The sequence below is a fragment of the Borostomias antarcticus genome, assembly GCF_949987555.1.
Source record: "Borostomias antarcticus genome assembly, chromosome: 20".
Lineage (NCBI taxonomy): Eukaryota > Metazoa > Chordata > Actinopteri > Stomiiformes > Stomiidae > Borostomias > Borostomias antarcticus.
In genome coordinates, this window is record NC_140253.1 from 3749434 (window position 1) to 3773356 (window position 23923).

A 23923-nucleotide genomic window follows, 5' to 3' on the forward strand; every position below is an offset into this window, starting at 1 on the left:
AGCATATACATGCATCATATCATAGGCTACATGATATGTAGAGCTATACATGCTCTACATATAGATGTATAGTCCCGGTTCTTTTTATTTTTTATGCTTACTAGTGCTTTTTTTCCAACCTTGTTGTAGGCTAATTTTTCCACTGCTGAAACGCCAAATTTAAAGTATCATTAAAGTATCTGTCTATCTCTAACTGGGCTACATAATCTAAGATAGGTCCTATAGCCTGCTTTCAAAACCAGTTCAATACAGGCTGCAAATAAAATAGGAGGTAGCTAAAATTAGGTCTAATAGAAAATAGGTATTTATTTTTCCCCAGATGGTCGGACTGTCATAATCTGGTATACGAGCTGGGCTGTTTACTCATCATGCCCTAATCCCAGACACACAAACATACTTAAGAGATAATGTCTCCCTCTAGTGTCATTACATCGCAATTACAAGAAGATTTACGGACTTGGATAATGGTCAATATGGGTCAAGAAATTATGAATAAAATTCATATTGAACTTTACTTACATCTCATTCTCAGTTTTTTTTAATCATATTTGAGTGGGAGTCACATTTGAGTGAGAGCCTTGCTATATGTTGCCATAAAAACCAGAAAGTGTACTGTATGAATTTCTGTGTTTGAGAATGGAATGTGTGTGACAGCCCTCTGAGTTAATGGGATGATGGGAAGCCAGATAAATGATTTCACCAAGGAAGGATGGTATTTTAATAGAGAATCCTCTGTCAGTTAACAGAAAGTATCTTGAGTTAGGGTGAGGCCAAGCGTACTAAATGTTCTGAATGGTTGAGCCATCTTCCAGGTATTCCCAGAAAATCCTGTCGTCAGAAATCAAACTTTACAAAAACAAAGAAACATTGATGCTGTTAAATCCAACAACAACAAAAAAAACTTTATGCATGAACAAACAATGGCACCATTCATATTATGGTTTAGGTTGAAGTGTAAAGAATAGCAATAGTAACAAAAGTTAATGTTCTATACTGCAGAACAAATTATATTTGTAAATGTATGGATGAGAAGCAAAGATATTCAACAATGTCAATCACGTCTTGGCTTTTTCTGTAGCATGATGACTATGCTGTAAAAGTTGAATGGTAAAGTCAATAGCTAGCAGGTGTACCAGCCCCTCTGGTAATTTACAAAACACTCTTCACACTAAAACTCTTGAGTCTGCATCTACAAGCGAAGTCTATCGGACAACTCATCTCTCCAACTACAGCAGAACGTTCCAGAAAGTTATTTCTATCAAGTAAAACAGCCGAGATCCTAACTGTGTTAGGATTTGCTAATAGCAATATAGAGAAACATACCCAGGCCAATACAAATTCCAGACTGAATGTCAACCAGCCTGACAGCAAGTGACTGACCAGTATGTCGACTATCAGTCTGTATTGTTGGTATAAAAATTAATGCAATTAAAGAATCTCGCTACCTATTTAAGTCAACAGTGGTCTACTAAAGTCATCAGATTGAACTTTAAATCATTTACAGTGCAGCAGGTTAAGCAAAGGTGCAATCAAAGTATAGAGTAAATATTCCAAAGTATTCCTACAAAGTGTACAGATTCATAGATGTATTCTTTATTTATTTCCAAGGTGGCTCATAACTGATAAGTTACACACACAAAAATCACACAGAAGCCGAACGCCGGGACCCCAAAAAGTTGCAAAAATATTGTGTGTATTTTCTTCTTCCTCCATCTTTTTTTTCTCGGCTGGCCTTTGCAGCATATTGCAGAGCAGTGGAGTCCAACCGAAAAGGTAGTAATGATATTAAACACTGAACTGAACTCGCTCAACTGAACGTAGCGACATTAAGACGAGTGCTTGTTATGCAGAAACACGGGACGTCAGAGAACAGCAGGGAGACGAACGCGACTCTCCGTGAAGCCAAACCCAGGTGAGGGGGGGGCTTCCACTCATCAGGATGGCCAACGTAGCTTTTTCCCTGGTTTCAAAGTGTGTGTGTGTGTGTGTGTGTTGGGAGGGCGGGGGGGGGACGACGACGACTCCTGGCTGTTTATCCCACAGCTGATTCACATGGCCAGGTGGTGAGCTCCTCGGACGAATCTGGAGGAACGACGACGGAACGTCGAGAGGCAGCCTTTTGGGCGCCGACGAGATGTTCCAAGGCACGCCTGTACACCCGCAGTGCACCATGGGAAACGGGGAGGGGGGGGGGCCAGTGCAGTTACCATTAAAAAGAGTGTAGGGAGGGGCAGGTGTCCTTTCATAAGTCCACATTCCTCGGAGCGGCAGCATTATCGGGAGTTAGGACAAAACAAGACTAGTTTTAGTTGAATCCATTGATGACTGCAAGGACAGGAGCCCAGCTCTGGTAGAACACAATGCTTGAAATGCACGAGGGGGGGGTGGGGGGGCTGTCGGCAGTTGTTGTCGAGATGAACGCCCACTGAGAATGTCATTTCCCGGCGATGCAGCTACGGAAATGCCTCCTTGGAATAGGCCACCATCTTGGAATAAAATCTACACGTTAAAATGGAGGATGTGAGGAGGGCGATGACGTGAAGGGCTATGATGGAGTCGGGGTGAGAGAAACCGCCTCAGGTCCCTAAAGGTCCTATTATCCTTCACTTGTCTACTAGGTTATTCGGTCAAACATGGCTGACACGACGACGTCTTTTTTGCACCTTTCGCTTTTCCCACTCTTCTCTCTCTGTCTCTCTTCCTTCGCTCTAGTCGTCCTCCTCGTCTTCCTCGTCCGATTGGTCCCTGGCATCGAGGTCATCTTCCTCCTCGTCGATCTGCGGGGAGAGGGTCACATTCTAAAGCCGGGGCGCGGGACACACAGCTACGCTACGGCTAGCCGGCTAAGAACACCAAACATCTGTGCCCTGAAATTACATTACAGTCATTTAGCAGACGCTTTTATCCAAAGGGACTTATCATAATAGCATTTAACATAGGAAAAGCCAATGTACTACTACTACTCGCCAGAACTCACAAGTGCATCTCCTTTCTAAAACCAGTGACTGAGAGCAAAATACTGGAATCACAGCACTACTGAGGTCCGAGGAGATCTCAAGCCGGACCCACCGTCTCCCCCAGGGCCTTGAGCCGCTGCTTGAGGCTGTGGATCTTCTGGTCCTGGTCGGCCAGCAGCATGAGGAGGTCGTCCTGCTCCTTCTTGGACTCCTGCAGCTCGGTCTGCAGCCGGCCCTGCTCCGTCTGCAGGATGGCCACCGTGCTGGTGGCCGTGGCGAGCTGCTGGGCCAGGCCCCCGCGCGCCTCCGACAGGCCCCGCACCTCCTCCTGGAGGGAGAGGGAGGGGGAGGAGAGAGAGAGAGAGGGAGAGACGGGGGGGGGGGGGGGGAGGGAGAGAGGGACAGAAGGGGAGAGGGGGGGAGAGAGAGAGAGAGAGGGACAGACAGGGGGGGGGGGGAGAGAGGGACAGAAGGGGAGAGGGGGGGAGAGAGAGAGAGAGAGGGACAGACGGGGGGGGGGGAAGGAGAGGAGGGGGGTGGATGGAGAGAGAGAGGGACAGAGGGGGAGAGAGAGAGGGGGGCAGAGGGAGAGACAGGGGGGAGAGAGGGAGAAAGAGAGGGACAGAGGGGGAGAGAGAGAGGGGGGCAGAGGGAGAGACAGGGGGGAGAGAGGGAGAGAGAGAGGGACAGAGGGAGAGATGGGGGGGGAGAGAGGGAGGGAGAGAGAGGAGGGGGGTGGATGGAGAGAGAGGATTAAGTGTTGGTTTGTGACCTTGACATGTACGTTTTCATGAGCGTCCAGACCAGCGGGTCAGAGGTGAGGAGGGTCTCGCTACGGACCTGGAGTCTCTCCGTCTCTGAGGCCTGCGCCGCCAGCCTGCTCTCCAGCTCACACACTTTACCCACGTCTGATGAGACGGCACTGCTGGGGGCTGAGGACTGAGAGAGAGAGAGAGAGAGAGAGAGAGAGAGAGGGAGGGAGAGAGAGAGAGAGAGAGGGAGGGAGGGAGGGGGAGGTAGAGGGAGTGAGAGAGGGAGAGGAAGAGGGAGAGGAAGAGGGAGAGGGAGAGGGAGAGGGAGAGGGAGAGGGAGAGGGAGAGGGAGAGGGAGAGGGAGAGGGAGAGGGAGAGAGAGGGAGGGAGAGGGAGAGAGAGAGAGAGAGAGAGAAAGAGAGGGAGTCAGAGGGAGAGGGAGAGAGAGAGAGGGACAGAGGGAGAGAGAGAGAGGGAGAGATAGAGAGAGAGTCAGTGATGACACAGCATGCAGCTGACTGGTCCATCTGACCTGGTAGTAGTGCTGGTGTAGTATCAGTGGAGCGTTGTTGGTTGGTTGTTGGTAGGTTTTTCTACGCTGTCTGTGCAGAAACGGTAGGTATTACATTACAGTACATCCCAGTCCTTTAGCTGAGTACTCACGGCAGCCTCGGCTCTCCTGAGCAGCTCTTGTCTCTCCGCGTGCAGCTGGCTGATCTCGGCAGACTGGGACTGGACCCGACTCCTCAACGCCTCCAACTCCTTGTAGAGAGCGGCATATAATATCACGGTAATGGTAAATGGACTGCACTTCACAATGGCCTCTCATTCACCCATTCACACACACACATTCACACACCAATGGCGGCAGCTGCCATTCAAGGTGCTAGCCTGCTCACTGGGAGCAATTTGGGGTTCAGTGTCTTTGCCCAAGGACACTTCGACATGTGGACAGGAGGAGGCGGGATTCGAACCGCTGACCCTACGATCATTGGACGACCTGCTCTACCTCCTGAGCCACAGCCGCTCTTAACAACATCGTCATCGTCATCATCATCATCATCATCATCATCATCATCACCACCACCACCACCACCACTGGAAACTGACTCCAATGTAACATCATATCAAGATGAACATTATATCATCATATCAATCAATATTCTCTCTAATCTCTTCCTCGTTCCCGGTAGAGTGTGATATGTTATTAGCAGCTGGATCAGCTGACTGTACCTGGAGCAGCTCTGTGTTGTCTGGTGCTCCTCCCTCTGTCGTCTGTGCTCCTTCTGACCTCTGCAGAGAGACGGTGAGCTTACATTAACCACTAACACACACACACACACACACCTATACCCCCTCACACACACCCACACACACGCACACCTCCCTCACAACCCTCACACACCTCCCTCACACACACACACACACACACCTATACCCCCTCACCCACACACACACACACACACACACACCTATACCCCCTCACACACACACACACACACACACACACACACACACACACCTATACCCCCCTCTCTCTCTCTCTCTCTCTCTCTCACACACACACACACACACACACACACACACACACACACACACACACACGCACACCTCCCTCACAACCCACACACACCTCCCTCACACACACACACACACACACACACACACACACACACACACACACACACACACACACACACACACACCTATACCCCCTCTCTCTCTCCCTCTCTCTCCCTCTCACACACACACACCAATACCCCCCCTCTCTCTCTCTCTCTCTCTCTCTCACACACACACACGCACACACACACACACACACACACACCACTAACCAGTGTGTCGATGAGTGTGTCCTTCTCGCCGAGCTGCTCCTGCAGGAGTGTGTGTTGTCTCCGCAGCTCCTCCAGCTCCTCCCTGAGTTGAGTCACCTCCTCCGACTGCAGGCCGTTGACCTGGGAGGAGCCGCCAGCACCGCTGGGGGCCACGGTCTGGGGGTCACCCTTCCCTGCACGCGCACGAGACAATCAATCAATCAATCAATCAACCAATCAACCAACCAACCAACCAACCAACCAATCAATCAATAAATCAATCAGTCAAGAATGAGTTAATCAACCAATGAATGGATGAATGAATGAATGAGTCAATCAACCCATGAATCAATCAATCAATCAATCAATCAATCAATCAGGTTAAAGGACAGGAATCTGCCTGACGATGGCCATGGAAAAGCGCAGTAATATCGATTGTTGCATGTTTTATCCTTTGGATCGTTAAAGTTCACCGCCATTAAAGATGTGACACTGAATTGAGTAAAACTCACCCAGCTTGAGTTTGAGGATGTTGTACTGGTCTTTGAGAGGGTAAAACTCACCCAGCTTGAGTTTGAGGATGTTGTACTGGTCTTTGAGAGGGTAAAACTCACCCAGCTTGAGTTTGAGGATGTTGTACTGGTCTTTGTGCTGCTGGATCTGGGACAGCTGCTGGCTGATGGTGGTGTGCATGGACTCTCCCTGGGACGACAGCGTGGACACCTGCTCCTTCAGGTCCTGGATCTGGGTGTCCTGGAGGGGGAGAGAGAGAGAGAGAGAGAGGAGTGATTTCAACCTGTATGTGTGTGTGTGTGTGTGTGTGTGGGTGTGTGTGTGTGTCTGTGTGTGGATCGAGGGGTGTGCGTGTCTGTGTGTGTGTGTGTGTGTGCGGATCGAGGGGTGTGCGTGTCTGTGCGCGTGTGTCTGTGCGTGTGTGTGTGTGTGTGTGTGTGTGTGTGGATCGAGGGGTGTGCGTGTCTGTGCGCGTGTGTCTGTGCGTGTGTGTACGCGCGTGCAACAGCCCACCTGTTCCCTGATGAGCTCCTTGTACTGGGTGACGATGCTGTCGTGCTGCTCCAGGGTCTTCTTCACCTCCTCCTCCTTCTTCTCCTCCTCGCTGGACTTGTGCACCGCCTTGGTGATCATCCCTGCGGAGGGAACGAGGAGGAACGTCAACGGAAGGGACCGCGTGATCCCCGGGACTACCCGCCGGTGAGGCTAGAACCACCGTGGAGGCGGCATCCGAAGAACAGCATTCCGTAGAGGTGGAACCGTGTACCTGTGGCGTGGTTCTGATCAAGTCAGACCACTTCCTATACATTTATTTTTGAGATTTTTCTCCCTCGGACCCGGTGGGTAACCCCGTCGACGCGCCAGACCCCTAGCGCGCTACACCACTGCGGACCGCCCCCGCCTCGACACGCCTTTCTCGTTACTGTACGTCCCTTGGGAACGACGTGCGACACGACAGCTGGAGACGGACCGGGGTCAAATAAGTTTGCGGTCCGATGCGTTTATCGATACTTTAGGTGCGTTTGATTCGTCTCGGGAAACTGTGCAGCCAGCAGGGGGAAATGATCAGACTGAGCTAAATCAAGTATTTGATCTCTAACTTGGCCAGCGGACTTGCAGACCACACATACCAACGACCAGCGACTGGCCTCTTCCAGCTCTTTGACCGTTAAAGAAACCCGTCTGTATCTGGTTACATGTGGACAAGAGCCAGAGGCATTTGTGTTCGACAACGGTTGCATTCAAAGACTCAGAAGGCCAAGTTCTGAAAACAAGCCTTCCAGCTGTCTGCCCCTTTGGCCTGGAATGAGCTTCAGAGAGCTGAGAGACTGCTGGAGCTCACCACCGAACTAAGCTAGGGGAAATGGAGGAAAACGAAACGCAGGTCTGTAAATGTTTAGTGGAAACACTGCTAGAAATAATCTCGCCTGGCTTCAATCTGTAACTAGATGTGGCTTTTCCTTTTTAACCTTTGTTACATGGCTTAATCTGTACTAATGCAATGTATTAAATGTTGTAATTACGTGCGTCTGTAACTTTGTGCTGTTTTCTTGGCCAGGTCTGGTTAAATAAAGGCTTTTAAATGGAACAACGTTCTCAGCCGGACTGACCTTCCAGTTCCTTGACCAGCTTGGTGAACTCGTGGTCGAAGAGCATCTGTTCGGGGGAGGGGAAGACGGGCTGGGGTTTCTGGGCGGCGCGGGAGTACAGCTCGTGTTTGGTGATGAAGCCCAGCTTCTCCACGAAGTTCTCCTTCCCGATGCGCTTCTCAATCAGCTGCTTCAGCTTCTCTCTGGGGGGGGGGGGGGGGGTGGAGGGAGGGGGGTGCCGTTAGCATTAGCGCCATTTGTATGCTTTAGGGTGTAGTTGTAACTGACAAGTGTGCAGGGTGTGTGCAGAGAGGGAGAGAGGGAGGGAGAGAGAGAGAGAGAGAGAGAGAGAGAGAGAGAGAGGGAGAGGGAGAGGGAGAGGGAGAGGGAGAGGGAGAGAGGGAGGGAGAGAGGGAGAGAGAACAGTGATCATTATGTTCTATTCGTGTTAGTGTCCTGGGCTCCCTACTTAGTGCAGCTCTAACAGACAGCGAGAGAGAGAGAGAGAGAGAGAGAGAGAGAGAGAGAGAGAGAGAGAGAGAGAGAGATGAACAGGGAGAAAGACGGACAGAGGCCTGGGCTCCCTACTTGGTGTAGTTCTCCAGGGAGTTGTCGTTGTAGTAGATGCAGATGCCCAGCAGGAGAGCACACAGGCCCTGCACCAGCCTCTCATCCTCCCCCAGGTTCTCTGAGATCTGACCAGTCAGCTGCAGGGGGGGTGGGGTTACCGGGGTCAAGGGTCAAACCAACACCAGGGTGGGGGTGGTGCCTTTCAATGTAATTTCCATGGGGTAGAATGATGTTGTGGATGGCAGTCGATGCTAGTCTAGAACCAGCAGGTCCTAATGAGGAACCTCTGAACGAGAAGCTCAGATGAGAGGACTAAAGACGTGTTCCAACCAAACCAGCCTTGTTCGTGTTTTAGTATAAATAGATACATCTGCTTCAATACTAACGGACTACAACATCTGCTTCAATACTAACGGATTATAACATCTGCTTCAATACTAACGGATTATAACATCTGCTTCAACACTAACGGATTACAACATCTGCTTCAATACTAACGGATTACAACATCTGCTTCAACACTAACGGATTACAACATCTGCTTCAACACTAACGGATTACAACATCTGCTTCAATACTAACGGATTACAACATCTGCTTCAATACTAACGGATTACAACATCTGCTTCAATACTAACGGATTACAACATCTGCTTCAATACTAACGGATTACAACATCTGCTTCAATACTAACGGATTACAACATCTGCTTCAATACTAACTGATTACAACATCTGCTTCAATACTAACGGATTACAACATCTGCTTCAATACTAACGGATTACAACATCTGCTTCAATACTAACGGATTACAACATCTGCTTCAATAGTATACTAACTGATTACAACATCTGCTTCAATACTAACGGATTACAACATCTGCTTCAATACTAACGGATTACAACATCTGCTTCAATACTAACGGATTACAACATCTGCTTCAATACTAACGGATTACAACAGAAGTCAGGAGTCTGATCTGACTGTTTAGGTGTCAGTGTTTAGTTTTTTTTTGGCGTCTGTCTTGTTGTCACGGCAAAGGATACGAAGGGGACGTTTTCCTGGTTGTGCAGGAAGTGTGTGACGGCGATGGGGCAGTTGCTGATCCACGTACAGAGAAGCATGAGCAGCCCCACCCTGGTCTGCACCTTGCTGCCCTACGGAGCGCGCACACACACACGCACATACACACACACACACGCGCACACACACGCGCACACACACACAGATACACACAGATACACACACACAGGCACGCATACGCACACACAAGCATGCATACACACACACAGATACACACACAGACGCATGCACACGCACACACACACGCACGCACACGCACGCACACACACACACACACACGTAGACACACACACACAAGCACACATACACACACACAGGCACGCACACACACACACACACAGGCACGCACACACACACACACACAGGCACGCATACGCACACACAAGCACGCATACACACACACAGGCACACATACAGAAACACAAACACACACACAGGCACGCACACACACACACCGCAGAGAAGTGACAGTGAGCTTGGTAGCAGGGTTAAGTCCCGGACCACAGCTCATCAAGATCAGTGTGTGAAAATCTCTAGACTCTGGGCGGATTCAACTCAAACACATTTCCCTCTGAGAAATTATTTATGTACAGTATGAATACATTAATTTCAGTATTCATTCAAATAAGCAGTTTGCGTAACTTAAAAGTTGCACAGCAGGATACGTTTAAGTTGATCCAGCCGGATGAGTATAATTTTACGGCCAACAAAATTAATCCACTTCTCTATTTTGAACTACTTCGAGGGGGGGGGTGCGGGTTGAAGAACCATCGTCACTTAAATAAGAACTTGATGGTTAAATTATGCGGAAGTAGGTCAATAAAGAATGGTGGCATGAATTTTGTTGGCACAAGGTAAACGTTGTAACTTTGAACCTTTCCCATGTGAATCTGTTGTGAAACTTAAGTAACATTTCATCTGATAGTGCCACTTCCTCCCACTCAGAGACCCGACAGGAAATCCTGACAGCATGTGTTATCACAGGAATCACCTTACATGTTTTAAATGGCACCACTCCAACGACACACCATTAGTAGTTAATAAGGTTATTCAAAATTGAACTGCCGAAACCAAAAAAAACAAAACAAAACAAAATAGTATAATGAAACAAGGTTAGCGAGTTCTACCATGCAGAGAGAGATGGGAAGGTCTTAGGATCTCCCAAAATACACACAAAGTCCAATAACAAGTCCCTCAGTACTGATGTTCTATGATGACTATAACAGCAATGTGGGTTTCAGAGCAGATTTGGATTTCAATAATGTAGTAAGGCTTCCTGCTATATATTCCTGAAATATTTTGGTATTTCTCCATCGTCTCTGCAAACCAGTCTGACTAAAGGTAACTATGCAGATTGAACCACTAAGCTGTCAGCTTGGGGAAAAAGTGACATTTAAAAATAAATCTTTTGAAAAATAAAGCTGACAACACATGCAAAGCTGAAGCCAGATATTATAAGGTGCTTCACTTAAGGACGGTGACAAGCGGCAGAAACAAACCATAATACTAAAAAAGGTGACAACAGCCATGCGTTGTCATGGGGATAAGCTTCGGGAGAGATGAGAGGGACCTTTTGATGTGTTCTCAGAACAAAACAACAGACTGGATCTGAACACGACATCATAGCTATTAGGGGGGAAAAAAGATGGCAAAATTGAATAGCCTACTGCACAACAAGGGGGACATGTCTTTCAGGGTTGTATACAATGGAGAATTACTGTTGAGGAAAGGATGTCACAGACTCTCAATAGAAGTCGTGATTATTAGAGAGATTGGCCGACACTGAATAATGGGGTCAGATAGCAAGTCCCCATATGTTGCGGCTGTAAAACGCCAATCGAAGCACAACATTTGAAAAACAACAAGCTTCTTGAGTTCTTGGAGAGAGAACTTCTTTTTCTTAACGGCATGTGGTAATATTATGAGATATAACAGTTTAGTAGTATAATATGTGATAGTATTGGTTGAAAGCATTGAGTGTGCTTCGTTCTGCAGACCTCTCTCCTGTAGCGGTGTGGGAGTCAGAAATCAAAAACGGTCCCATTCCAAAATGGAAGCATGGACAGCGCATGTGTGATGTCAGATAATTAGCATGGCGCACTATCGAATGATCAGGGGAATCACCTTTTCAGATTTCGTCTCCAATGATGACGTAATGCAAAGAAACACAAATATTTGAGAGGAGAAGGAAAAAAAAAGAAGAAAGAAAGAGTGATCACATTAATTAATTTTGGCCCAGGTGAGATGATCATGGGTGGGGTCAATTCTGGTGCACCCAGCAGTGCCACCTAAAGGACAGGAGGAGAAACAACCGCGGTGGAGACCCTCAGAGCTGCGCTCAAACAAGAAGCCCTCGGCTCCGTTCAGAATCGCCAAAAAGCAACCTTCCGTCCTCCCTCCCTTAGGAAAATCACTGATCTGACAGGGAAGGATTGGTGTCAGCTGTGTAGAGAAGCACCCAGTTTTCATCCAGTAGAGTCAGATAGATTAGAGAGATAGAGAGATGGAGAGAGATGGATGGATGGATGGATGGATGGATGGATGGATGGATGGATGGATGGATGGATGGATGGATGGATGGATGGATGGATGGATGGATGGATGGATGGATGGATGGATGGATGGATGGATGGATAGATAGATAGATCAGAGATCATCTCAAGTGGGGGGGAGGAAGGATGTTCAAACAGGAAGCCCTTCTTTCTGCATCCCTCCAGAACAGTCTGGACCTCCATAGGCCACAGCTTAGTGTCAAAGGTCAGCTCAGGGGATCGGGGGGCATAAAGGGGTCAGTACAGACAGAAATCCACGAAAACAGGTGAGGCGGGTCGACACTGAGAAGGGAAGAGGGGGGAGAGGTGGAGGGTTATGAAGCCCAAACTTCCCTCCACCAGCCAGCAACGTAACCAAACCAGGGTGTGGGACAGGGAGCACCCCGCTGCTGCTGCGGCTGCTGCTTACAACGACAAATGATAACGCCAAGCCAGACCATGACAGGTGCTGCCCACACACACACACAGATACTCACCCTTCGGTTGATCTTATCCCCCTGCAAAACCACAATATGGTGATGACACACATAGTTCAACGGTGTCTCTCACTCTCTCACTCTCTCACTCTCTCACACACACACACACACACACACACACACACACACACACACACACACACACACACACACACACACACACACACACACACACACACACACACACACACACACACACACACACACACACACACACACACACACACACACACACACACACACACACACACACACACACACACACAGGGCAAAGACAAGACCACGACCGCTACCCAAGCACTAGCTAGGGCCGTCGTCATGACCGAGTTCAGTCTGACTCCCCCCCCTCTTCAGAAAGTAGTATTGTATTGGAGTAGCACACTAGCTTATTAGCATGTGTTGGAAACAAATCTTTGGAGATTAAGTACAACAGTTAATTTGTATCCTGTGAAGGAATGTCTGTCTACAAGTGTGACAGTTTGAAATCAAATGGATGGTTCAATTAGTAGAGAAAGAGGTAACACTACATTGTATGGACTCATAGCACAAATATAGCACTAGCCTACTTGTGCTAGCATAGCTAGCTGGCACTAACCCCCCTTGTGGAAGGGATGTTGTATCTACCGACAGTGCATCCGGATTGAATCAGCCCACCTTAGCCCTAGCGTGTCACCAACTACCCAGAGTTGAACCAGCCCACGTTAGCCTAGCGTGTCGGCGACTATCCAGAATTGAATCAGCCCACGTTAGCCTAGTGTGTCATCGACTACCCAGAATTAGGGTTAGCCCGCGTTAGCCTAGCGTGTCGGCGACTAACCCAGAATTGAATCAGCCCGCGTTAGCCTAGCGCGTCGCTATCGGCCTACCTGCGACAGGATGTTGGTGCACTGCTGCAGCAGGGAGACGGGGGGCTTCCCCAGGCTGGTGGCCAGCTGCACCCGGAGCAGCTGCTCCTTCTGGGTCAGGTTGTCCTGCAGGGCGTGGGCCAGGGCCACCGCCGCGCACCAGTTGGACAGGGAGTCGGCCGAGAACAGGCCCCCGCACAGGAGCTGGCCCGCCGAGATGGAGTTGGCTGGAGGGGGGGAGGGAGGAGGATTACGAGGAGGGACAGAGGAAGAGGAGGAGGAAGAGAAGTTTGGTTAACTGCTCTTCCCTCGATTCTTCCCTTAGATTCCTCGAAAAGCTGTTAGCGCAGTACTATAAAAATCTCTTCTTTCTTTTTTTGTAGAAACAAAACCACGTGAGGTGGCTGCTACAGCTGTTCTCAGCCATCTAAAAATATATATATGTATATATATACACACACAACACAGCCTCTGTGTATATATATATATATATATATACACACAGAGGCGGCTCCCGTGTTTGGTAGCCTCACCGTCGATGGTGGAGGGCAGCAGCGTGGCCACGATCTCCCCCTGGCCCTTCTGGTTCTTGTACAGGAAACACTGGAAGCAGTAGAGGACGGCGCAGCGCAGTACGAACGGCTGCCTCTCGTTCACCATGGACATCAGCAGCACCACGATGGCCGGCCTGGGGGGGAAGGGGAGGAGAATCGGGGGAACGCGGTAAAAATCGGTTTAAAAAAGAAAAAGTTGAGGTGGGATGCTGAGGCAGACGCCCATGAGACGAACGAACACACACACACACACACACACACACACACACACACACACACACACACACACACACACACACACACACACACACACACACACACACACACACACACACACACACACACACACACACACACACACACACACACACACACACACACACACACACACAGGCTTAGTGCCACTCTCTGGTTCTGGGGGAAGGGTGGGTTCGGTTGGGTTTTGTGTTCAACCAACGGGAGCGTTCGTTTGTGTGCGTCAGGTCAGGCGGCTCACCTCGGGGGGTTGGAGGGGGCGTTGACAGACGCAAAGTAGTCCTGGTTGATCTGTGAGCCGCGGATGACCTCCGATACAGTGTTAATGGTCTGGGGGGGAGAGAGAAAGAGGGAGAGAGGGAGAAGAAACGACAAACACCCGTGTGTGAATATGATATTCCTTCTCTTCAAAGGCGCCATGAGCCCAGTCGGTTGGCCAGAGGGTGGCGAGAGGGAAAGGGGGCGTGGAGAGAGAGAGCGGCGTGGAGAGAGAGAGAGAGCGTCTCACCTCGGTGAGGATGTCGGCCGGCACGCCGGTGGCCATGAGGATGGTGCAGAGCTGCTGGAGCAGGCCGCACTGGAACATGGACTTCTGACAGCTGGCCGTGGCCGCCGGGGAGTTCACCGGAGACACCATCACTCTCACCAGCTGGGGGGGAGGGAGGGAGAGAGAGAGGGGGGAGGGGACGGAGAATCAGATACAAATACAGTTCAGTGCAGATGGGAGACTACCTAAAGAGAGGAGAGAAGGGAAGGAAGAGAGGAAACAAAGGAAGGAAGGAAGGAAGGAAGGAAGGAAGGAAGGAAGGAAGGAAGGAAGGAAGGAAGGAAGGAAGGAAGGAAGGAAGGAAGGAAGGAAGGAAGGAAGGAAGGAAGGAAGGAAGGAAGGAAGGAAGGAAGGAAAGGAAACTAGGGAGCTAAGGAAGCATTATAAAGTATTCGGACAAGGCCCAGGGCCCTTTTGGTACCTGCAGCATCAGATGGAGGTTGGTGACCTTCTGGGCAGACCAGCCCGAGTTGTCGTCTCCCACCTCGAACCAGGGCTTCATCTTCTGGATGTAGGAGCCCTCCTTAAAGAAGTTCTGGTTGGAGCTGTTGTTCTTCAGCAGGTTGAGGAGCAGCAGCAGGCAGTCCTCCACCACGATGCCTGGAGAGAGGGAGGGTTGGAGGGGAAGGAGGAGGAGGATGGAGAGAGAGAGAGGGATGGATGGGAGAGATGGAGGGGAGGGTTGGAGGAAGGGGTGGAGGGAGCGGAAGGATGGGGAGAGAGAGAGGGATGGATGGCAGAAAGCAGAAAGGAAGAACGTTCAGTCAAAGAAATTCCGAGTGAAAACCCCACTGAACATTTTCCCGAACGGCTTCACCAATAACAATGCGACACCCGATAAGCGAGAGAGAACATTAACATTAGCGAGAGAGAACATTAACATTAGCGAGAGAGAACATTAACGTGCACTTTAACTGAACCGATGTTTACAGAGAACGCGGCGTCCTCTCCGTTTATAGAGTTCCTCACCTCCGTCGCTGCTGCCCTCCTCGGTGATGATGTCCAGCAGCCTCTCGAAGGCGTTCTCGAACGCCACGATCTTCTGGATGGCCGGGTTGCTCTTGGTCAGCTGCTGGAGCAACAGCAGGCCCTGAGGAGGCGGAGCCAGCAACGACAACACGGGGTCAGCGACGTCATCAAGACCACTCAAGTGCGGCACCGTAAACGTCTTGTCGTGTGTATCTCAAAAGGGGGGGTTACTCTGAAGTTTCCTGATCAGGTCGACTGTGGATCTCGTTCGCTGTTCCGATTACTGTATATATCAATCAATCAATCAATCAAAGATCTATTTCTATAGCGCATTTCATACCCAGATGCAACACAATGTGCTTTACAGAGAACAAGGGAGGTGGGCATACGACCCACTCTACATATTCCAGAGGGAAGCAAAAAAACAGTAATCACCTGGGGGCCAGATAAGTGAGCTGTAAAAATTCTTCCCTGACCCCTCTCAACAAGGCGATCGAGCAAGCTCCTGGAATATGTTTGTTTATCAGCTAAGAACATTTATAAAGCAATAATTTACATTGAATTACATTTTCAGAGTAAGAGAAAACATCATGGGAGAGACATGGCAAATACTGGTGTGTGTTTGCAATGGCCCAGGCCTAAAGCTGGAAGTGGGCTGGTGTATGTCTGTGTGTACGTGTGTGTGTGTGTTAACTAAATGTATATACACTATATGAAACATGCAGAAGGCACAGAGGAAGCAGTATGTGCACTCACGTCATTTCGGATGACTTCTCTGGAGTCGGCTAAGAGGTCCATCAGCCTGGAGACGCCTGGGGGAGGGTGTGAGGGAGTGAGGACATCGCACAGCCTGTTAACACTACAGATGGCGAACAGCTCGCTGAGATAACACACACCGACTCCACTAATGAATGGTCAAACATTATCCCACGGGACATCTTCCTCGGGATGTCAGTTAAGGGGGGGAGGGGGGTTAGAGGTGGGGGGGGGTGGCTCACCCATGGGGCTGACCAGGATGATCCCCTGAAGCTGGCCGCACTGGTTCTTCAGCAGGGCCGTCAGCAGCTTCACTCCCGGCCAGCGCACTTGGAAGTCAAACTCCTGAGACACACACAGAGACACACGGATGGCAACCGAGAGATATGCATTTGTCGGACATCGGTCGGGCTCAGTCTTGAGCACAGCTTCTGAATGCATTAATGGGTCCCTCGGAATCATACATCGTTTACTATTAAAGAAAGTGTACAGAGAGAGATGCATCTGTGTGTGTGTGTGTGTATTACAGTACCTCCAGCAGTGTCAGCAGAAGGGTCACGTTCTCCGATTCCTGGATGAACTTGTCGGTGAACTGAACCCCCATGTCGTCCGCCTGCTTCTGTGCGTTCTCATCTAGGACAGGGTGAGGGAGGGAGAGACCCGGTTTAAAGACCTCTGTGTTTGACCCACAGGGCTGTGTTGAGACACAGAGCAGTCGGGCTTGTTCACGTGAGTCAAGAGAGGCTGCACAGAGAACTCCATCTGTACTCGTTTGATTTTTAGTAAGAACCTGCGACCAACAGTTCCATATGATGGAGGGGTTTATGAAAACGTGCAGCTTTTTGCTCAGGACAACCCCTGTGAACAAGCCCACTGGCGAAATGACGAGGAGGGAGAGACACGAGGGGATCAATTGAACCAGGGTGGGTTTGTATGCTAGAGAAACGGGGTTCGGAGTGGGTCAGCGGTTAGATGTTGAGGGGCTATCGTACTGCACCGTCACAGAGGGTGTGGGAAGATGTGATTGAGCGTGGAGAACTGCTTCACATCAAGTCTAAAATTAGACTAATAGTCTCTAAAACACCACAGGCGCCCAATCTAATACATCTATCAGAATCAGAATCATTTTATTTCCATTTGTACTTGACATACATAGGATTTTTTTATGATATTGTGGAGCCAACAACAACTAGTTGGAATTAACTCAACATCTAGGCTTGATGGTAAACATTTCACAATCAAACAATGAAACACATTGTATCTTATACAGCACACTATCGCTACTGAAATACTAGTGAACCTCACCGCAACAGTGAACTGTAAACCAGTGAAGAAGAAGAGGGAGAACAGTGAGAAAAACAGTAGTGATGATAAGAAAGAGTCTGTGGTTTACAGAGCTTTAACAGGGTGGCATTAGTGACAGTAGGGTTAGTTAAACACCATCATGACCACCCAGAGGTTTTAGTCCACCCTTGGAAAACACGCAACTTCCATTTTTAGCGAGGTAAGTTAGAGGGGTCAGCGGCACCACCGGTGAGAGGGTTATTCTGTGACTAGCGGGGCGAATGGCTACTGACCAGGCGCAGGCACGTTCTTATGCTTCCCTGAGACGGGGAGAGGGGGCGCTGCGTCTGTAAGGACAGGCAGGAGGGCGAGAGGGAGGGTGAGAGCTCGCCCGCCGCACAGCGCCGTCCGTTCTACGGACTCTCGGGAGACCGCGGAACGTCGGGTGAATAGAATCAGAACCAGATTGATTTAGCCAAGTGGGTTTACACCTGCAAGGGATTTGCCTTGGTCTGTTGGTGCATGGCGATAAACACAGTGCAAGAACAAGAAGACAGGACAGCCTAGCGGCCTCAAACATGCTTTGACGGGCAAAAACAGACCCTAGCTGTTAACGCGATGGTTCGGTCAAACTCGGATACATTAACGATATGGTCTTAAAAATATGCGCCTCAGAAGGCTAAAAGATGGAGACAACAGTTGCTTTCTGCATATGACTCAACCAATCAACACGGAAGAACGTAGCCCATAATTAGCAAGCATCGTGGTTAAGTTAGAGAGGTTGTCGTGCACAAACAAGTGTTTTACCTTCCGATTCGTCTGTGGAGTTAAAACATGGAAGAGAAGAAAGAGACGAGAATCTTTACACAGCAATTGAACATTCAGAAAGAAAGGAAAGGGATTGATTGGATGGATTGATTGGTCCAACTGGCAATAATTGAACACAGTTACACATGCTTTGGATACTGGATAGGACTGTGATGGACATGGTCATTGCAGAAGAGTGTTTGTCCCTGGGAAAGAGAGGGGTTTTGTTTTCCCATGCAGCTAAAAACAAGAGGATCCAGGACAAAATCATGAACAGTTTACAGTTTTTATAACTCATGTGCAATCAGCCTCCTCAATAACACTGGGTAACAGATGTACTGTATGCTGAATGTACTGTGCTCTTACTTGTAATATATACTTGTCTACAGGTATGTATTATTGTGGAATGTGAGTGAGTGTGCTGCTTTTTATTTTTTCTTACTCTACTCTGTGATGAGACCAAAGACAAATTTCCAACCCAGGTTGGACAATAAAGTTGTATCTTCTCTTAATGTGTCAGAGAAGCGTCGCCCCCCCTCCTAGTTTTAAACATGACCATACCTTGCTCCTCCTCCTCGTCGTTGCAGATGATGTTGTAAAGGGTGTCCAGAGCGTAGCCAAGGATTTCAGAGTCTGACCTGAAACCAGGGAAGGGGATGTGGGCCAGAAGTTACATCAACAACAACAAAAAAACAATCACGGTTGATTTGATGCCAAGGCCTGTGAAATGCTACTGACCACACTTTTACAAGGAGCAAATGGCAATGGACAAGAGTTAAGCTCTTTATGAAATCATAACACAACACATTAATGCATTACACACACACACTCACACACGCATGCATACACGCTCAAACACACACACACACTCGCTCACAACAACACACACCAAAGACCACCCCTGCGTATACCTGTCTGTTTGCAGTATGTGAACCAGATGATCCATTGCCTGAGTTCCAACATCCAGCCGATATTTCTGCAGAAGAGAGAAAACACAAGAAATGCCTAGAGCCATCGGATAAAACATACTGTAGACTTATATAGCGCTTTTATCCAAAGTGCTTTACAATGGCGTCTCATTCACACACCAATGGCAGCCAGCTACCATGCAAGGTGCTAGTCTGCTCATTGGGAGCAATTGGGGGTTCAGTGTCTTGCTCAGGGAAGGACACTTCAACATGTGGACAGGAGGAGCCGGGAATCGAACCGCCGACACACACACACACACACACACACACACACACACACACACACACACACACACACACACACACACACACACACACACACACACACACACACACACACACACACACACACACACACACACACACACACACACACACACACACACACACACACACACACACACACACACACACACACACACACACACACACACACACACACACACACACACACACACACACACACACACACACACACACACACACACACACACACACACACACACACACACACACACACACACACACACACACACACACACACACACACACACACACACACACACACACACACACACACACACACACACACACACACACACACACACACACACACACACACACACACACACACACACACACACACACACACACACACACACACACACACACACACACACACACACACACACACACACACACACACACACACACACACACACACACACACACACACACACACACACACACACACACACACACACACACACACACACACACACACACACACACACACACACACACACACACACACACACACACACACACACACACACACACACACACACACACACACACACACACACACACACACACACACACACACACACACACACACACACACACACACACACACACACACACACACACACACACACACACACACACACACACACACACACACACACACACACACACACACACACACACACACACACACACACACACACACACACACCTCTCCTCGGAGTCACTAGAGGCCATAGGCTTGTTTTCCCAGCTGCCCGTGGCTGACCTTGTGGCCGCTGGGCTTCGAGTCTGATAACCTCTCCTCCCATTACTTACGTGTGTGTGTGTGTGTGTGTGTGTTACTCATGGCAGACAAACGGCCAGCTAGACGCCCACAGCACAGCCACTGGCCCTGAACGCCGTCGAACTAAGTCTGAGCAGCGATAAAACAGGTAGAGCCAGATCCTGCACACAGATAGGCTAGTATAGTAGGAGGATATACACACGGTAGACCTGCAGGTAGTGTGGAGTGTGTGTATGTTTTCTATCTTTTAGCCCTTGAGCCATTGGAGACAGACAGCCTCTTAGGAAGTCTCTCTGTATATGTTTACACAGGGAGGCCGAGGAGTCGTTTCTCCACAGAGATGGACGCCGGAGCTGGAGTGTCTCCTACCTTAGAGAGGGACTTGAGGGAGTGTCCTACCTTAGAGAGGGACTTGAGGGAGTGTCCTACCTTAGAGAGGGGCTTGAGGGAGTGTCCTACCTTAGAGAGGGACTTGAGGGAGTGTCTCCTACCTTAGAGAGGGACTTGAGGGAGTGTCTCCTACCTTAGAGAGGGACTTCAGGGAGGGTCCTACCTTAGAGAGGGACTTGAGGGAGTGTCTCCTACCTTAGAGAGGGACTTGAGGGAGTGTCCTACCTTAGAGGGGCTTGAGGGAGTCTCCTACCTTAGAGAGGGACTTGAGGGAGTGTCCTACCTTAGAGAGGGGCTTGAGGGAGCGTCTCCTACCTTAGAGAGGGACTTGAGGGAGTGTCTCCTACCTTAGAGAGGGACTTCAGGGAGTGTCTCCTACCTTAGAGAGGGACTTGAGGGAGTGTCCTACCTTAGAGGGGCTTGAGGGAGTGTCTCCTACCTTAGAGAGGGACTTGAGGGAGTGTCTCCTACCTTAGAGAGGGACTTGAGGGAGTGTCCTACCTTAGAGGGGCTTGAGGGAGTCTCCTACCTTAGAGAGGGACTTGAGGGAGTGTCCTACCTTAGAGAGGGGCTTGAGGGAGCGTCTCCTACCTTAGAGAGGGTCTTGAGGGAGTGTCTCCTACCTTAGAGAGGGACTTCAGGGAGTGTCTCCTACCTTAGAGAGGGACTTGAGGGAGTGTCCTACCTTAGAGGGGCTTGAGGGAGTGTCTCCTACCTTAGAGAGGGACTTGAGGGAGTGTCTCTACCTTAGAGAGGGACTTGAGGGAGTGTCCTACCTTAGAGAGGGACTTGAGGGAGTGTCCTACCTTAGAGAGGGACTTGAGGGAGTGTCTCCTACCTTAGAGAGGGACTTGAGGGACCGTCTCCTACCTTAGAGAGGGACTTGAGGGAGTGTCTCCTACCTTAGAGAGGGACTTGAGGGAGTGTCTCCTACCTTAGAGAGGGGCTTGAGGGAGTGTCCTACCTTAGAGAGGGACTTCAGGGAGTGTCCTACCTTAGAGAGGGACTTGAGGGAGTCTCCTACCTTAGAGAGGGACTTGAGGGCCCGCACGGCGTCCCTGCGGTCGTCCAGCAGCGTGGAGGAGGCCACGCGGTCACACAGCTTCTGGATCTGACCCAATCAGAAGAGATGATACAGGACTGAATCAACAACAACAATGACAAAAAACAACATGCCTGCACATAATGTTAGGGTTTAGGTTAATTTAGCAGTAGTAACTTCATGTCATGACATTATCCAGTCCTTTGCTAGCATAATATGCTACAGTAGCTTAAGTTTGAGGATTTGGTCTCCAGTAAATGACTTAGTGATATATTTCGGCGGGGGGAGCTGATTGGCCATACACAAGAAAACGCTCTGTCTATTTCCCGTTCAATCAAGCCACTCGATCTATCTACCTTACACACAAATCAAGCCTGAAATCCCATCTTACTGTTTGGCTGGCAGAGATCATGGCTGTTCGAGATGATGGTCATGCGCAGCTTTCAGTAGGAAATGGCAGACACATAAATCTGTCCCTGTCAATCAGCCCCTCCCACTTCTACCAGCACGGGGGGGGGGTATCAGTGATGGGTTCGCATGGGTTTATCGAATATCAATACTCATTAAATCAATGGAGAGTGGACGGAGCTAGCTAGCTCATCTATGATTCTATGTTCTCGATGAACAGATGGATGCATGATATTGCTGGACATCCTATTGCAATGAACAAATGAGCGCATGTTATTGCTGGACATCTTTTGGGGGAGGGCATGCAAGAGAAACTTGCAGAAGTGACAGCTGTCTGGCAGGGTCAAGTGGGTGCGTGGCTGGCTGACTAGCTAGCTTGCTAAACGTTAGCTAGCTTTTCCTTCTAGAAAACGCTGAAGTGGCGTTGACAGCACAGGACTCCGCCGGTTGGCAGGAGGACCAGGTCACACCCGTCCAATGTCCTGTACTCATCCCCATATCGGGCATATGTCTGCTGCATTTCTCATCCGCTACCGTGAATGTGGCTAACTCGCTAGCTATGGGCGTGTAGTAGCCTAGTGTGAGCAGCTAGCTAACCAGGCTAACTAGCTCGCTATGGGCGTGTAGGAGCCTAGTGTGAGCAGCTAGCTAACCAGGCTAACTAGCTCGCTATGGGCGTGTAGTAGCCCAGTGTGAGCAGCTAGCTAACCAGGCTAACGGATGAGTGACATCTCTGGTCGAGGTTGGGGACTCTGTCCTGTCGCAAGACGGCCTGGCCGGGCTCTCAGCTGGGAGACATTGTTCAGGTTGTCTGCATGTCTAGTTAACGCGAACGAAGACAGCTAAAGACCAATTACTCATACTGCTGTAGAAATATATCCCGGACAGTCTAAAACCTATTAAGTTACATTAGTTTTGCTAAAGGTTATAAAAGCTGGCAGCGATTTCTCACCGTCTCCGCTCCCGTCGGCTGCGGCCCCGCGTGTTGTGAACCCATCACTCCCCTGAAGAAATTCATGGTTCCGGACGTGCCCTCTGTGCTTTATACACACGTCCAACTGTCCTAAGGAAACTTAAGTGTGTTCTTATGATTGTGGGTATAATGTAATCCGGTACAGTGTTGATTTTTGACACTGTACACAAGCTCCTACTAGACTAGACCGACCCCGGAACTTCACACGGGATTTTTTCGAGCCCTGCGCATGCGCGAAGACGTGGCGCTACGTGTCACAGGACTAGCGTATTATTGTTTTTAAAGGGCAAGGACGTCATTATAGATTATCTCTTGGACATTGCACATAGCAATATATTTTATGCGATGCTCTAAATTGATCACCCAGACCACACTTTGGTCGATTAATGTATCAGGTTATGTAACTTGTATAAATAGAGCCTGCATAAAAAATGTGATAAGGCTCTCTCCACAATTGATGCACCTGCTGAAGTCTATGAATTTGTTTTATATTTAAATGTGTCTAGATCCAATATGCATTATAAAGGGAACCTGAACATCTCAGAATGACATCTGGTGCTGTATCCTTTTCATTGGATCTATCAGGCCAATGGGAACAGCCTGTAGTGAAAGTCTCCCCGAGCGGCCCCTAACCAATCATCCCCTCTGTCACACACACAGGAGCAAGCACACACACTTCATATTGAGTGCATTATAAACTCATATCAACACAAGTTTTGTCAGTTG

General features: G+C 49.2%; 1 protein-coding gene across 4 annotated transcripts; it reads right to left on the reverse strand.

Moving 5' to 3' along the window:
- Positions 1-1571: 1571 nt before the first annotated feature.
- Positions 1572-23394, reverse strand: uso1 (USO1 vesicle transport factor). Of its 4 annotated transcripts, XM_084454236.1 has the most exons (26): positions 23177-23394; positions 21799-21885; positions 19235-19299; positions 18885-18961; positions 18324-18335; positions 17810-17863; positions 16765-16865; positions 16475-16577; positions 16233-16288; positions 15477-15597; positions 14929-15107; positions 14469-14609; positions 14202-14290; positions 13685-13839; positions 13173-13378; positions 9242-9352; positions 8214-8332; positions 7647-7828; positions 6550-6671; positions 6138-6276; positions 5545-5717; positions 4943-5002; positions 4373-4471; positions 3798-3896; positions 3070-3285; positions 1572-2777 (listed from the first exon to the last, which is right to left on the reverse strand). In XM_084454236.1, the coding sequence occupies exons 1-26, from the start codon at positions 23240-23242 to the stop codon at positions 2709-2711; spliced, it is 2901 nt and encodes a 966-aa protein (XP_084310362.1). In that variant the 5' UTR covers positions 23243-23394; the 3' UTR covers positions 1572-2708. The 4 variants fall into 4 exon arrangements, with proteins under 4 accessions (XP_084310362.1, XP_084310363.1, XP_084310364.1 ...); XM_084454237.1 differs by lacking the exon at positions 18324-18335; XM_084454238.1 differs by lacking the exon at positions 17810-17863.
- Positions 23395-23923: the final 529 nt, after the last annotated feature.

What these genes read in the sequence shown, in the direction of transcription:
- uso1 (XM_084454236.1), bottom strand. Translation starts at nt 23,242, where the DNA reads ATGAATTTCTTCAGGGGAGTGATGGGTTCACAACACGCGGGGCCGCAG. An exon ending in TTCTGCTGACACTGCTGGAG is followed by an intron (nt 16,578 to 16,764) that starts GTACTGTAATAC and finishes TGTGTGTCTCAG; the next exon opens with GAGTTTGACTTCCAAGTGCG. An exon ending in GCCCCCTCCAACCCCCCGAG is followed by an intron (nt 13,840 to 14,201) that starts GTGAGCCGCCTG and finishes CTTCCCCCCCAG; the next exon opens with GCCGGCCATCGTGGTGCTGC.